The 14,718-nt window shown below is 39.7% G+C and overlaps 1 protein-coding gene across 1 annotated transcript in view; it reads left to right on the top strand.

The window, feature by feature from the left end:
• GPR156 (G protein-coupled receptor 156) overlaps positions 1 to 14,718 on the top strand; it is a 100,648-nt gene that overhangs the window by 63,537 nt on the left and 22,393 nt on the right. The window contains exons 4-5 of the mRNA XM_082711923.1: positions 12,793 to 12,928; positions 13,186 to 13,296. Of these exons, the coding sequence (XP_082568049.1) occupies positions 12,793 to 12,928; positions 13,186 to 13,296 (247 nt within the window). The remainder of the gene's footprint in view (positions 1 to 12,792; positions 12,929 to 13,185; positions 13,297 to 14,718) is intronic.

The raw sequence follows: 14,718 nt of genomic DNA, 5'->3' as shown, positions 1-14,718 counted from the left end.
TTTACTTATATGTGGAATTTAAGAAACAAAACAAATGAGCACAAGGGAAGGGAAGGAAACATAAAATAAGAGAAAAACAGAGAGGGAGGCAAACCAGAAGAGTCTCTGGAACTGTAGGGAACTGAGGTTGGTGGAGGGAGGTGGGTAGGGAATGGGGTAACTGGGTGTTAGCTATTAAGGAGGGCACTTGTGATGAGCACTGGGTGTTATATCCAACTGATGAATCACTAAATTCTACCCCTGAAACTAATGTTAACATAGTTAAGTATGTTAACTAACTACAATTTATTTATTTATAAATTTTATTTATTTATTTGAGAGAGAGAGACAGTGAGAGAGAACATGAGAGGGGAGAAGATCAAAGGGAGTAGCAGACTCCCTGTGGAGCAGGGAGCCTGATGCAGGACTCCATCCTGGGTCTCTGGGATCATGACCTGAGCTGAAGGCAGTTGCTTAACCAACTGAGCCACCCAAGTGCCCACTAACTACAATTTAAATAAAATCTTGAAAGGAAAAAAAAATAGTACTATTACTTTGGAAAACAGTTTGGCATATTGGTATAAAATCAAACATATGTTCACTGTGTAATTCAGGAATATTACTTCTGAGTATTTACTCCTAAAAAACTGAAAACACAAAAATAAATGTTTACAGCAGCTTTATTTTTAATAATCAAAAATTAGAAACAACCCAAATATCTTTTAGCATGTGAATGGATCAACAAACTGTGGTGCATTCATATAATGGAACTCTACCCAAAAATAAAATGGGACAAGCTATTAATACATTGCAACAACTTGTGTGAATCTCAAGGGTATTATGCTGAATAAAAGCAGTTTCAAGAGGTTACACACTGTATGGTTCTACTTACATTGTATTCTCAAGAGATGAATTAATAGTGATAAAGAACAGATGAGAGGTTGCCAGAGGTTGTAGCTGGGGGGAGGGTGTGACTAAAAAGAAAAGTCTGAGGGTAGTTTTGTTTGCACGATGAAACACTTAAGAAAACTGATTAAGGTGCTATGTGCATTAATCTGTATGTATGGTGAATTTCATAGAGCTACACACACACACACACACACACACACACACACACACAAAGAGCACATGTAAAAACTGGTGAAATTCAAAATGAGCCTAGGAAACTTGACAGTGGTGCATTAGTTAATACTATTGCACCACTGTCAAGTTTCCTGGTTTGGATAATATAATCTAGTTATGTAAGATGTTGTCTTTGGAGGAAGCTGGGTTAAAGATCAAGCTGTTTTGCAACTTCTTGTGAGTCTCAGATAATTTCAATATAAAAAGGTTTTTGAAGAAAAGAAAGCACAGAGATTGCGAGTGAAAGCCAAATTAGAAAGCACTCCTTGACGTGAAGCTAAAATGGGGCCTGGGAAAAGAGGAGGGCTCATTGCCTGGTAGACGTGGGGAAGGGGAAGAGAAGAGGGGAGATTCCTGCTTTGGAGACCTTCTGGTAGAACTTGACCTAGGTCTGTTCACCTCTCTTCAGTCAGAGTGTTCACCCCTGCTCACCTGGGGGAGTGTGGGTCCTGAGGTGAAGAGGGAAGTGAAAGTTTCCTCCTCAGAAGTTTCCCACAATCCAAGAGAGGGAGGAAAACCTTTCCTCAGTAGGCCTCGATGGGAAAGCAGAGAGAGGGGGATAAGGGTTACTCCTTAACAATGTTTACAAAAAGTTAAGTGTGTCAACAGTGAAAGAAGCCAGGCTCTGGGCTCAAACTCCACCTCAAATCCCAGCCCCATCTCTTACTAGGCATGTGACTCAATCGCCTTATTGAACTTTGCTGAATTTCTATCCCTATTTGAAAGTATGGATAATGACGCTATGTATCTCGGAATGCGGTGAAGATTGCATTAGATAGTGTATGTGGAGCCCTTAGCAACCCCTTAGCAAATATTAAATATATAATCGATGTTGGCTACTCTTTTTAATATTATTCCATGTTATTGTCAATATTCTAAGAAATAGAAAAAAACATACATTCAAATGATACTGACTGCAATGTAATTTTTTTATGATTTAGAGGTACTTCATGATCCTTCCGTACTTCAAGCTTATCATAAAATCAGCATTTAGTCCCTAGATGTGTAAATTCAGACAATTTAACTTAAAATTAACACTTGCTACTTTCTATCACAGGCCTCTTATGCGCTTTTATTTTAGATACATTTTCTCTGATCTTTATAGTACTGGAGAGAATAAATATTATTTTTCCCATCTTTATTTTATCTTTTTTAAGATTTTATTTATTTATTTGTTTGTTTTTCAGAGAGAGAGAGAGAGAGTGCACATACAAACAGGGGGAGCATCAGGCAGAGGGAGAAGCAGGCTCCTGGCTGAGCAAGGACCCCAATGTTGGACTCCATCCCAGAATCCTGGGATCATGACCTGAGCCAAAGGCAGATGCTTAATGGGCTAAGCCCCCAGGCACCCCTATTTTTCCCATTTTTATATAAAGAAACCACCTCAGCATGGTTGGGCAAATCACCCACCATAAACAGCTAGTCAGTCTAGTCAGTCTGATGTCAAAGCCCATGCTTTTCCCACTACATCATCTTAACCTCAGTGTTAATCCAAAAAGCTACTTCAACTCACAGATTATCTCACAATTATTCCTTTCACATCAGATTACAGGAAAGAACACACAACTCCTGTTACAGCCTAGGGCAGACCCTTCCAGGCCCTGCTGGGGCCAAGACCTGGAGACTCTAGGCCATGATGGAAACCAAGAGCCCAAAGCCTGTTGTGGCAAGAATGCAGTCTGGGTTTCCAGCCAGTAGGTAAAGTCAGGAACCATGAAGGGAGCCCTGACAATGTCCAAGGTCCAGGCCAGCACTCAGAATTGGAAAGGGCAAGCAAAGCCCAACAGAAGGCACTCCAGAGGGCTCAGGATTTCCTCTCTGTCTACTTGACAATAGATGCCAGCTAACAGAGCCTTTGAGGGGCCTCAACCCTTGGCCTACCACCAGTGCTACTGCTGGACATTAGAAACCAGGGTCAAGAAGGCCTCTAGCAGAAGTCCATTATCAGAAGGATGGACACCAGGTCCCAGGTGGCCATGGCAACATACAGGGGAAGTGAAAGCACACTGGAGGGAACCAGGAGTCAAGGCATCTTCATTAGCTGTCCCTTTGTGGTCCCTTTCTGGCTATAAAATTGTCATGCATGGTCCCTTCATCATAAAATGAGAGGGTCAGTCCCAGTCCCTGGTTTAAGTGGTGTTCCTCATGACCCTCAGACTCCATTTCTGTCCTTGGCAATTCCTGGGGCAGAGTTGGGGAGAACAAGCAGTTTGTGCCTTCCTAGTAGTCTCCCTTCTACTTCTTGTAAGTACTGGAGCCTTCTAACTTTAATGATTTATCCAGGATAACAAACAGTTTCCACTAGATTCAGGGCCCTGTGTCAGGTGCTAATGAGCAAAGCTAGGTAAAACCTAGTCCCAGCGTCAAGGATTCCCAGATTCTGGCCCAGCAGGGAGTGATGCTGGCAGCCCTAGTTGCTAGGATTCCTCTCAGACTCATCAAGGCCCCAAGTTCTCCCACCACAATCCTGAGGACCAGAAAGAATGGGAAGGAGAGGAAGGAAACCTTCCTAACATGGCTGGCAGATCCTCTGTGCCTCAGAGACTTTGATGAACATGTCACGTGGTAGACGATAAATAATATTCTGGTTACAACTGACTCCATGGGATTGGATGTTTCATGGGGGCAAATGTGCTATGCTTTATGCTCTACTTAAAATCAGGGCATTTGCTGTGCCCTTTGGGAAATGCTACATGTCTTCTGGTAGCTAGGGACTGCTCAAGGCCTGCTCCCACAGCTAAGGGGAGAAAGGAAGTTGAAATCATTGCCTCATAAATTATAACAACACACTCTAGGGTCTGATGTTATATGAGAGGAAAGGATTTTCGTGTTTCTAGGGGTTTTCCCCCGGCATTTAAAACATTTAAAATATTGCATGAGACATGACAGAAATATATTTAGAAACTAATTCTTTTTAAACTGATGTGGAATGTGGCCATAATACTCATAATTAAAGCCATGCAAGCTCCTTTCTGGTAAGGGTACCCTTTGGGGCTTTTCCCCCTGCCGCCTCTCATCACCAGCTTATTTTGATTCTATCAGTATGTTTTTTCACTACTGTCCTAAACATGAGCTGATCAAATGAAATAATGGTCATTTGGTCTTCCATCTAAATTTCCACATTTCAGCTTTAAAAATATTTGCAGGAATGAATTCTTTTAAAATGATCCTTTGGCCTATTTATATAGTCTAGGAAAACTATATATTCTGAAATTTGTACTCTGCAAATTTCTATGCATATTCACATATAAATATTTATAACGAGCATACATTCATATACATAGATTTTATTAAATGGCCCTGTGATACTGAGAAAACAACTGCTAATATTAAATTAAAATTTTATTCTATTCTAAAAGAAAAAAGGCAGAATAAGAAAATTGCCTTTGCAGTGAAAAAGTTAGAAACCAGGGAGGTGGTATCCAAATGAGCTGAGGATAGAAATTATACCTCATTTGCCTTCCTATCTCCAGTTCTTAATACTTTAACAAATAGATATCTAGGAATTGTTGAATTAATGTTTGACACAAGAAGATCATTAAAAAGATAGTAACTAATAAAGCATGGAAATACTGAATTCATCTGCTAAAGGGGAACTTGGGGCCAGGATCGTTAGCAAGTTTTCTTTTGCACTTAATAGCTGAATGTTTGTGTGATTAATGGATGGATCGACTGATTGATTGATTCAGATGTAAATTCTAAAGCATCTCTGATGACCAGGTCAGCCTGTGGAACCTGCATATGGTAGAGAAGCAGAAATACGAAGTGTGACTGGCTTATTAACAAGCCAGCAGTAGGGAAAAAAACTTGCCTCTGCCATAAGTTGAGAAAGAGAGCGCTGGAAAAGAAAGTAGACGTCATCAAGTCCAACCACCACTAATCCCCTAGCTATCCTGCAGGCAGAATGTCTTTGTTCTTCCAGTTCATCTCCAGCTCCAGCAGCTGCAGTGCACTGACAGAACAGCGGTAGGAGCCTGCTCTCTCCATGTAAAAGAAAGCTATGCAAGTACTTACGACTACAGGAAAGCAGGCAAATTTAGAGAGGCCCGGCCCACCCTGAACATAAAGCAGGACTGTGTTTTAGCTCGCTCCAGAACACAATTTAGTAGCTGCAAGGATGTATAGAATAGGCGTGCATTGTAGCCTAGCTGCAAGCAGCAAATCAGTCCAAGATCAGCAGATTTTCTGAAGTCAGGAAATGGATGCATGTTGTTAACCTCTGAGCAGATGTCGGCTGAGACTGTAATCTGTGTGGTCCTGAAGATGAGGACTCATCCATCAACTGCTTGACAAGGGCTGTCATCATATCACTGGGCCTCCACAGCCCTCGACACATGATGTAAGAGACATCTTGGACAAAAGCATTTCCTGGGGGATTTCTCCAGGAAGAATTCAGCCAATGGAAAGGAATCTTTCAAGTGGCCTGATTTCATTGGAGACAAGTAAACACATATGTGTGTGTGTGCATATATGAATATACACATCCCCAAGATGCTGCAGTTTCCTAGAAACAAAGAGAAGCTTCACCAGCATTCTGTTAGGATTCTTTCTTTCACTTATTTTTAGACTCCCCCAACACCATGCTGAGTGGGGAAGCAAAGGAGTGGATCATCTGAATGACAAGGCTTTTCAGTGACAGTTTGGGGTATGGAGAAGATTTGTCAAAACCCAGTGTCTGGGCACCTGGGTGGCTCAGAGGGTTAAGCCTCTGCTTTCAGCTCAGGTCATGGTCTCAGGGTCCTGGGGTGGAGCCCCGCGCCTAGCTCTCTGCTTGGCAAGGAGCCTGTTTCTTCCTCTCTTTCTGCCTGCCTCTCTGCCTACTTGTGATCTCTCTCTGTGTGTCAAATAAATAAATAAAATCTTAAAAAAAAAAATACCAGTGTCTATGGAAAGCCACAGTATCCAAAATAATCTTGGCCCTTTCATGTTCAATAATGCCAGGAAGATCTCAGCCATTCCAGGCGGGGGCTTCCTAAAACTCTTACCATAACACAGAATTACCCTTTTTGTCTTAACATACAGACATTGAACCAACTTTTGACTTTCCCTCTCACTGTCAGAAGATCTCTACTGCTTTAGAGCCATTTGGAATCCTTTGGAAAGGGCGAAAGCCTCATCCTTCTGCCTAACAGAGGAGAGCATTGCCAAAGAAAAATGAAATTAGAGAAGAAGACAAAGAAAAGAGGGAGTGATGGGTCTTTCATATTTTTAATGAATTCATTGATTCACTCATTCATTCATTCAACAAATGGTCATGAAACACATGCCATTTTGTAAGGACTGTGCTAGGAGCTGAAATACAGATGAATAAGAAAGAGCCTGGCTTTTGAGGAGTAGAAACTGTCCAGTGAAACAAATACAAAAAGCTGGTAATATAAACATGACAATTGTACTAATGCATATATACCCTTATAAAGCCATAGAGGAAGGCACCAAAGCTGGACTGAGGACATCATCCAAACAGATACATGCTCTTATTTCTTTGAAGCCGATGAAGTGGGTCACCCACAAAGAAAATGTGAAACATATCTCATAGAACAAATAAAAAGATTAATTGGTGGTACAGTAAGCCCTAGCTCATTTGTTAATTTTGGTGGCAACAGCCTGCAAGGCTATAAAATTTTCTCCCCCGGCATTCTGCTGTTTGGATATAAAGGCAGACAATGTATTGAAATTTTGATGGGAGTTTTGTCAGGCAGATGCAGCAAAAGATCTTGTTTGGAAAAGGAAGTGGGTGTTGCTGAGAGAACAGTTCAGATGACCAACCAGAGGTGTCACGTTGGGTACAGAAAAGAAGAGAGAATGACAGACTGTGAGGAAGCTGAAGAGCCAGGGAACTGGAGGTCTGCAGGCTGTCAATGAACAAGTATGTTAGAAGTGAGCATATGAGAGGGCTGGAGTATAGGGGACTTATTCATTCATTCACCAAGTGTTTGCTGGGTGCTTTCTTTCTTTTTTTTTTTTTTTAAGATTTTATTTAGTTATTTGAGATAAGGAGAGAGAGAGAGAGAACAAAAGCAGCAGAGTCAGCAGAGGGAGAGAGACAAGCAGACTCCCTGCTGAGCACAGAGCTCATTATGGGGCTTGATCCCAGGATCGTGAGATCACCACCTGAGCTGAAGTCAGACACTTAACCATCCAGGCACCCCTTTACTGAGTGCTTTCAGTAATGTTCTAGTGCTGGGAGTAGATCATGAACAATTCTGATTGGGAGAAGATAATAAACAATAAATCTATAAATTGTGTAATACCTTAGAAAGTTATAAGTGCTGTGGTGGGGTGGAGATAGAATAGAACAGGGTAAGAAGGATTTGGAATTCTGAGAAAGAGTATGATTTTAAATGGGGTCGTAGCCCTGATTCAGAGGGTAACTTTTGAACAAGGACATAAAAGGACAGAGGGAATGAGCCATGCAAATACATGATTTAGAATATTCTAGACAGGGAGAACAGCCACTTCAAATTCTTGAAGTGTGTGAGTGACTGGTGTTTTCAAGGAATAGCAAGGAGGCCTGTGTGGAGTGGAGTGGGCAAGAGGAAGAAGTAGGAAATAAGATAGAGAGCTAACAAGGGCCAAATATAAAAGCCTTGTACACTCTGGTAAAGACTGAGTTTTCTTCTAAGCGAAACGGGAAGGCATTGCAGGCTTCTGAACAGAGAAATGACATGATCTGATTTACCCTTAATGGATTGCTATGAGTGCTATGTTGAAAATAGACTTAGGAAGGGTCCAGAATAGAAGCAGGGAGACCAGTTAGGAGGCTATTGTAATAATGCAATTGAGAAATGCAAAGTCAGACTTTGATCAGGGTGGTGGCAACAGAAGTGGTTAAGTAGTGGTTTTGGATGTATTTCAAGAATAGAGTCAAAAGTATTTCATGACAGATTGGATGTGGGTGGTGAGCAAGGGTCAAGGAGGGCTTCAAGATTTCTGGCCCAACTCAACAGAAAGATGGAATTACCATTATCTGAACTGGGGAAGAATGTGAGAAGAACAGGTCTGGGGAGAAGACTAAGAGTTCAATTTTAGATGCATTGAGATCAAAGAGGGGAATATTGGTCTTCAAAATTTATGAAGAAAAATTATTCTGAATAATTATAACAGACAAGATGGGATCCTGGGGATGTGTATCTAGAAGAAGAATAAAGTGAAGTCATCATGATAAAAGAATTTAGAACTCTGGAGGTGGAAAGGTTAATGAAGTCTCCCAGGATGGTCTCCTAGAGTGTTGGCTCAGACAGGAGAGGAAGGAACAGGGCCAAGCTGCTCTCACCATTATGTTACAGAATTAGAATATATATGGTTAGAAGTCACATAAATATATATGTACATATATATATTGCTTTGAGGTGTGCAGAATTTGAATTGGGTTTAGATATTGAACCTAAAACATTAGAAATAAGCAAAGTAGCAAAATGATCACTATGTGCTGAAACACACGAAACAACTTTATGATAAAGTTATTCAGAATATATGTAGCTGAGGTAGATTTGTAATCCCCCTGTAGCATGGATCAAAAACAGTGGATTGAAAAAGAAATTCAGTTGACTCTAACAATTTAATCTTAAGTGTTTTATTAAAAATCTTTTTAGAAAGACATTCATACTTGGTTTTAGATAAGTTTAAAGCGTAGTGACCCACATATAACATTTCAGAAACCATGACTCTGTGACATTTGAAAAAACTGTTCTAATAGCCACAAGAAGTACCCTCAACCCTATTTGCAAGCCATGTTTCCAAATTCAGTTCATAACCAGAATTAAGAAGAAACAATAGGATGACCAGTCAGTCCTCCATAGCAAGTATAATAAACCTCGAAGTTCAGAAACCTGTGTTTGATAAACTTTTAAAACATCATACCTGTGAGCTGATGGATGTCATATAAGCATCAGAATTAATTAAAGACTTTTGAAATGATAATTCAGGTTTATACAGGTTGTACAGATATAGATGGATATTTATCTATTTATATTGAGAATTACTTGAGAATAGAAAAATCAAGAAAGCTCATCTTACATTGCCAATGAATAAATGAAGAGAAAAAGATGAGATAGCTATATAATCCTTAAAAAAAAAAAAAAAACACCTTGTTTCTGAGTGCTAGTAACCCAGTCCAAGCCCTTACTTCTTTATAAATGCAACATAGGTAATTTTGTTGGGACCGAATATTTATAATTAAGTATATAATATTGAAATCTTCTTGCTTTGTGGAAATTATGTGTTTGTGGTTGATTAGAATATTCAGCATGTGTAGATTTCATCTTTAATTCAACAGAAATATGTAAGTGACATTGGTGGTTGAACTCCTATTAAACTAGGAAAGACATTCCCCAGACATACATAATTCATCTGCTGAATAGGAGATGATTCACTTTTCAGTGACTTCACAGGTGTTAACTTCACCAAACAAAATAGGTAAATCATCTTCCATTCATTTTTTTCTGATGCAACTTTTAAGTAAAACTTTTTATGAAAAATATAAAAATAAACTTATGTAAGTCCACAACATGTCCATTTAGGAAATGAATTTGCATCAGCTTCTGAGGTGTGAAGACCATGTAATATATATTTTATTAAAAATAACTAAGCTGACCCTGAAACAAATAATACATTATATGTTAATAAGAAACAATAATTAAAATTTTTTAAAAATAATTAAACTGAATTCCTCCTAACTAAATCAAGAGAGGGAGAAAGTTTAAATCAGGGTTGCATGCAGTACTGAATAACACAAAGAAGATCTGATTGTAGAGTGGTGTTCAAATAAAAGGGCCCCAGAGAGGAATTAAGAAAGAAACTTACCCATCAGTGATCTGGACAGCACAGACGTGAGGCTGTGAACTTGGGCAGCTGCTTGTCAGGGAGGTCATCATCAGCTATTCATGGTTCATGCTTGTGCGTAGTCATGGAGAAGAACAGCCTGAGTTATTTGTCCTGCAAGATCTACCCAGTGGTTTTTCCACTGCGCAAGCTTCTGACTGCACCAAGTAGCCAGTCCCAGGTCAGCAGTGCCCTTTTCTAAGCAGTGTCAGCACTGGTCTATCTAAGGTATTACTTTACTTAACAAATGTATTGTGAAGCTGCTGGTTCACACTGTTCTTACTTTGGCAGTCAGTATTAACCCTCTAATTCTCCTTCTTATGAGAAGAGACAAACTAGTGAAGATTACTCTCCCTCAGTCACAATTTGAAGACTTGCTGACTGAGGAGATGGATGAATGAGTGGATAGGGAGGATAGGGCTAGATTTTAAATTTGGATACGGAGACTTTAAGTAAACAAAATTGACCTGTATACATGCAGTTCTCTTCCTAAGTGATGAGATAGTATTTTAAGAAATTAAGTCTGAAAGTAATATACAGAATGTATTAGGACAGGAAAAACACTGGTGTTACAGAGGGTTAGAGGTTACATCAAAAATCTAAAAATTCGTAGTTTTGCATCACCTTAGTTTTCAAAGAATTTTGCCACACACCTCATTTGATCTTTGCAATAATTTGTGGGATGGCTAGGAAAGATAACATTATGTACACAGATGAGGAAACAGGAGCCTAGAGTGGTTAAGTGACTTGCCCAGAGTCCCGCACTTGTGATTGGCAGAGCCAGGCTACTCATCTGTCACACCTGACTCCATTTCCATTGCTCCTAACTTGATTGTATCCTGGATGCATGAAGTAGCAGGAATGGAGAGTAAGAGACAACTTGGAGAGATTTCAAAATAACAAGTGAAAGAAACTGGCAATTGATTGGCTATAGGTGATAAACAGGAGAGGTAGGGCACCTGGGTGGTACAGTTGGTTGAACGATGACTCTTGGTTTCAGCTCAGTCATGAGATCAAGCCCCAGGTCAGGCTCTCCACTCAGCGGGGAGTCTGCTTGAGGATTCTCTCCTTATGCCCACTCGCTCACACATGCGTGCACTCTCTCTAAAACAAATAAATCTTTTAAAAAGAAAAAAAAAAGAGGGGCACCAGGGTAGCTCAGTGGCTTAAGCTGCTGCCTTCGGCTCAGGTCATGATCCCAGAGCCCTGGGATCGAGTCCTGCATCAGGCTCTCTGCTCAGTAGGGAGATTGCTTTCCTCTCTCTCTGCCTGCCTCTCTGCCTGCTTGTGATCCCTCTCTGCCAAATAAATAAATAAAATCTTAAAAAAAAAAAAAAAAGAAAAGAAAAGAAACAGGAGAGGAAAAAGTGATTCGTGGGCTTCTAAAGTCTGAAGATGGTGAGATTAACATTATCATTAGCTAATGTTGGCTACCTGCTTACTCTGTGCCAGGCTCTGTGCCACCCACTTTGCTATATTACCTCCCTGAGTTCTTACAACTCTGTCAGGGGGAGAGGGAGGCATTATTGTTATCCTCTTTTTATAAGGGGAATCCATAAAACTTGTTCTCATTTTTAGAGGGAAAAAAAGAAAAATCAAGGTTTTTGCTCCAAGACAAGGTAAACCTCAGCTGAATTTACTGGCCAACCTTATCTGTACTTGGGGCCTGAGTCCCAGGACAATGACTTGGTATTTTTGTGTGTGTGGACGTAATTATGCTGCCAGCCACAAAGTAATCAAAGCTGGGCCGTTGTTGGTTATCATGTTTGCAAGTCTAACACTGCCAAACTGTTTAATGCCTCTGAGTACTTTGACTGTCATTGAAGTAGGCTGCACTTAGTAACTGGTTTTGCCTTGGCTCTCAACTTTAAAGTGGTCAGCCAGGTAATCCAGGTACATAGATAAAAATGCTGTCATCCTCAGTTACTATTTTAAAATGAAAATATAACTAAGTATAATTATCAAGTGACTATTAATATAAACATTGAATTTATGTAGAATACACTATTTAGACTAAAACTCTTAAATACAATGACATTTCTTAATTGTTATCAGTCACTGTCTAGAGTAAGCCTGGTTTTCCCCTTAAGTTAACCAATTCGTACGTTTTTACTTTGTCCTGAGCCTCCGTTGGTGCCCAGGATCTGTCTGACACCCTGATTGTCCACACTTCCCTCTAATCTTTAAATTATTCTGTAAACTAATTTAAAACTATTTGACAAAAAAAAAATAATAAATGCCAATTAAGGAATGTCATTGTATTTAAGTTTTAGTCTAAATAGTGTAATTTAAAATTTAAATAAATTTAATATTTATGTTTATAGTCCCTTGGTAATTATTAGTAGTCACTTGATAAATCCCTTTCAATGCTTGCTTCCTTTTTCTCTTTTGGTCAAGCAGAGAAAAAGAAAAAGAATTTTACATTTCAAATAGAGTAAATTGTGAAAAAAAAATCACAAAGACTTTCCGAATAGCAGTTTACCTTACAGCTCATTTCTAAGGGCTCCAAACTGTATCTCTTTAGGTCTCTACCCGCTAGTTTTTTACTCACTAGGCTGCATATAGTTGTCTCTTAGCAACCATAAATTTCATGGAAAAATCCTAACTCTTCTCTGATACCACCTGTTTTTTAGAAGTTGGCCTTTTTTTTTTTTTAAGGCTTAGAGTTATATAAGCAAGAAATGCCAGAATTTCGTTCTTTTTTAAAATAAATGTAAATCCTAACAATTTTTTACAGGGCTATAAAGTGTTTTCTTCCCAGTGGCCCTTCACTCTGAGGTTACATTGGAGATTATACTTGTGGGGAACTTCTGTTTACTCCCACAGCAAAGGATCATGACTATAAGTGTCTTTCTTCCTGATTCACTTTAGGATTGTGAAGATGTCCAGTCCCAATCTGAATATTGTGACCTTACTTGGCAGTTGTCTGACTTACAGTAGTGTTTACCTCTTTGGGATTCAAGATCGAGATGCTTTAGTGGGAGGCTCAATGGAAACTCTCATTCAGGTAGGTTAAATCTTAAGTTTTTGTTTTGAACAAAATGTCCAACTTTTGATTTTTTTTTTTTTTCAAATCAGCGTCTCCTATAGGTGGTGGTTATCTTTATCCTTGGAATGGGCACTCTCAAAGGTGATCACTGAAATGCTTACTGCAGTCCACATCCTGTCCCTTGCCCTGTGTGGACTGAGGCTTTGCAGATCAGAATGTGGAGAACAACAAAAGTCTATCTCATGCCTCTTGCTTCTATCCTTTTCCCTCTGTAGATAAGACTATCTATGCTGTGCATTGGGACCTCCCTTGTATTTGGCCCTATTCTGGGGAAGAGCTGGCGACTTTACAAGGTGTTTACCCAGAGGGTCCCGGACAAGAGAGTGGTGAGTAGGCAGCAGTTACATACCAGTGCTTAATTGCAAACAGCAGGTTTATTATTGATTATAAGCTGGAGAAGTACAAACTTCTTTGTGTTGGATTACTAGGTAGGCCCTTTTATGGCAATCTGAATTTCCTACTCCTCATTTCAAATCTTGGAGTAGTGTGGTCTCCTAAGTCTCCAAGCCTGGAAAGCTATGTGCCAGTGCTCTTGGGAGATAGGACTTTGAATGTATTTCTGCTTCATATGTACCCCAGGCCCTGGTACTTCTGGTACCATGTGAACTGGCCAGCATCTAGAACCAGTGTGAGAGAGAACAAGATGCCCAGAGAGATTGTTTCTTGGCATAAATATGAGCTGAAAGCGGAGTAAGGGACAGTGATTACAGAGAAGCTGTAGCAAGTAAGCAATTATTTCCTTTACTGGAGCCCAGTTCTTTTCCATGTGGAAGACCATTTTCTGCACTAGGAAGGATGGGCCTGAGCAGTGAACAAAGAAGAGGACATCCATTCGCCAGATAGAATCAACCCTAGAAGCTCTGTGGCAGCAGATCACCTATATCCCCGACATCAGATGTCATCCTGACCACATTTCCCCATTTTATCAGGTTCCTTGCCCAAACCTCAAAGTTCATTCATCAAACTCTTTGGCAATAGGTCCTAGCCAGACCCAATATATCACTCAATAGGAGTTTACTTCTCTGGAATGATTTTTTTTTCAAATATTAGTCATTATTCAGTGAGTATTCATAATAAGCTCAGCTGTGAGTAACCATGATAAAAAAAAAATTGACTAAAGGACAAGAAGTTTATCTATCCTTCTATAAAACAGATTTCTTTACAAAAAAATGGTTTTATTGGACTGCCTGGGTGGCTCAGTGCGTGAAGTCTGTGCCTTTGGCTCAGGTCATGACCTCAAGGTCCTGGGATCAAGCCCTGCATCAGACTCTTGGCTCAATGGGGAGCCCACTTCCCCCTCTCTTTCTGCCTATCTCTCTGCCTACTGTGATTGCTATCTGTCAAATAAATGAATAAAATCTTTTTTAAAAAATGGTTTTATTGAGGCATAAGTAACATGCAATGAATTGCACATATTTTAAAGTGTATGATTTGACAACTTTTGACATAGGTACAAATCCATGAATCATGGTATAAATCTGCATAAGTTTCTTCAAGAATCTTTGTTATCTCCATCTCCTGTCCAATCCTTACATCCATTCCTATTCCCAGACAACCACTGATACACTTTCTGTCACTAGGATTTGTTTACATTTTCCAGAATTTTATATAAATGGAATCATATAGTATGTACTCTTTAAAAATATATATATATTTATTTATTTATTTAAGAGAACAAGAGTACGAGCATGCCAGGGAAGGGGCAGAAGGAGAGGGAGAGAGAGAATCTCAAGCAGACTGCCCACTGA

This window comes from Mustela nivalis, assembly GCF_964662115.1.
Source record: "Mustela nivalis genome assembly, chromosome: 1".
Classification (NCBI taxonomy): domain Eukaryota; kingdom Metazoa; phylum Chordata; class Mammalia; order Carnivora; family Mustelidae; genus Mustela; species Mustela nivalis.
The sequence above is the reverse complement of the archived record's forward strand: the minus strand, read 5'-3'. Positions and strand labels throughout refer to the sequence as shown.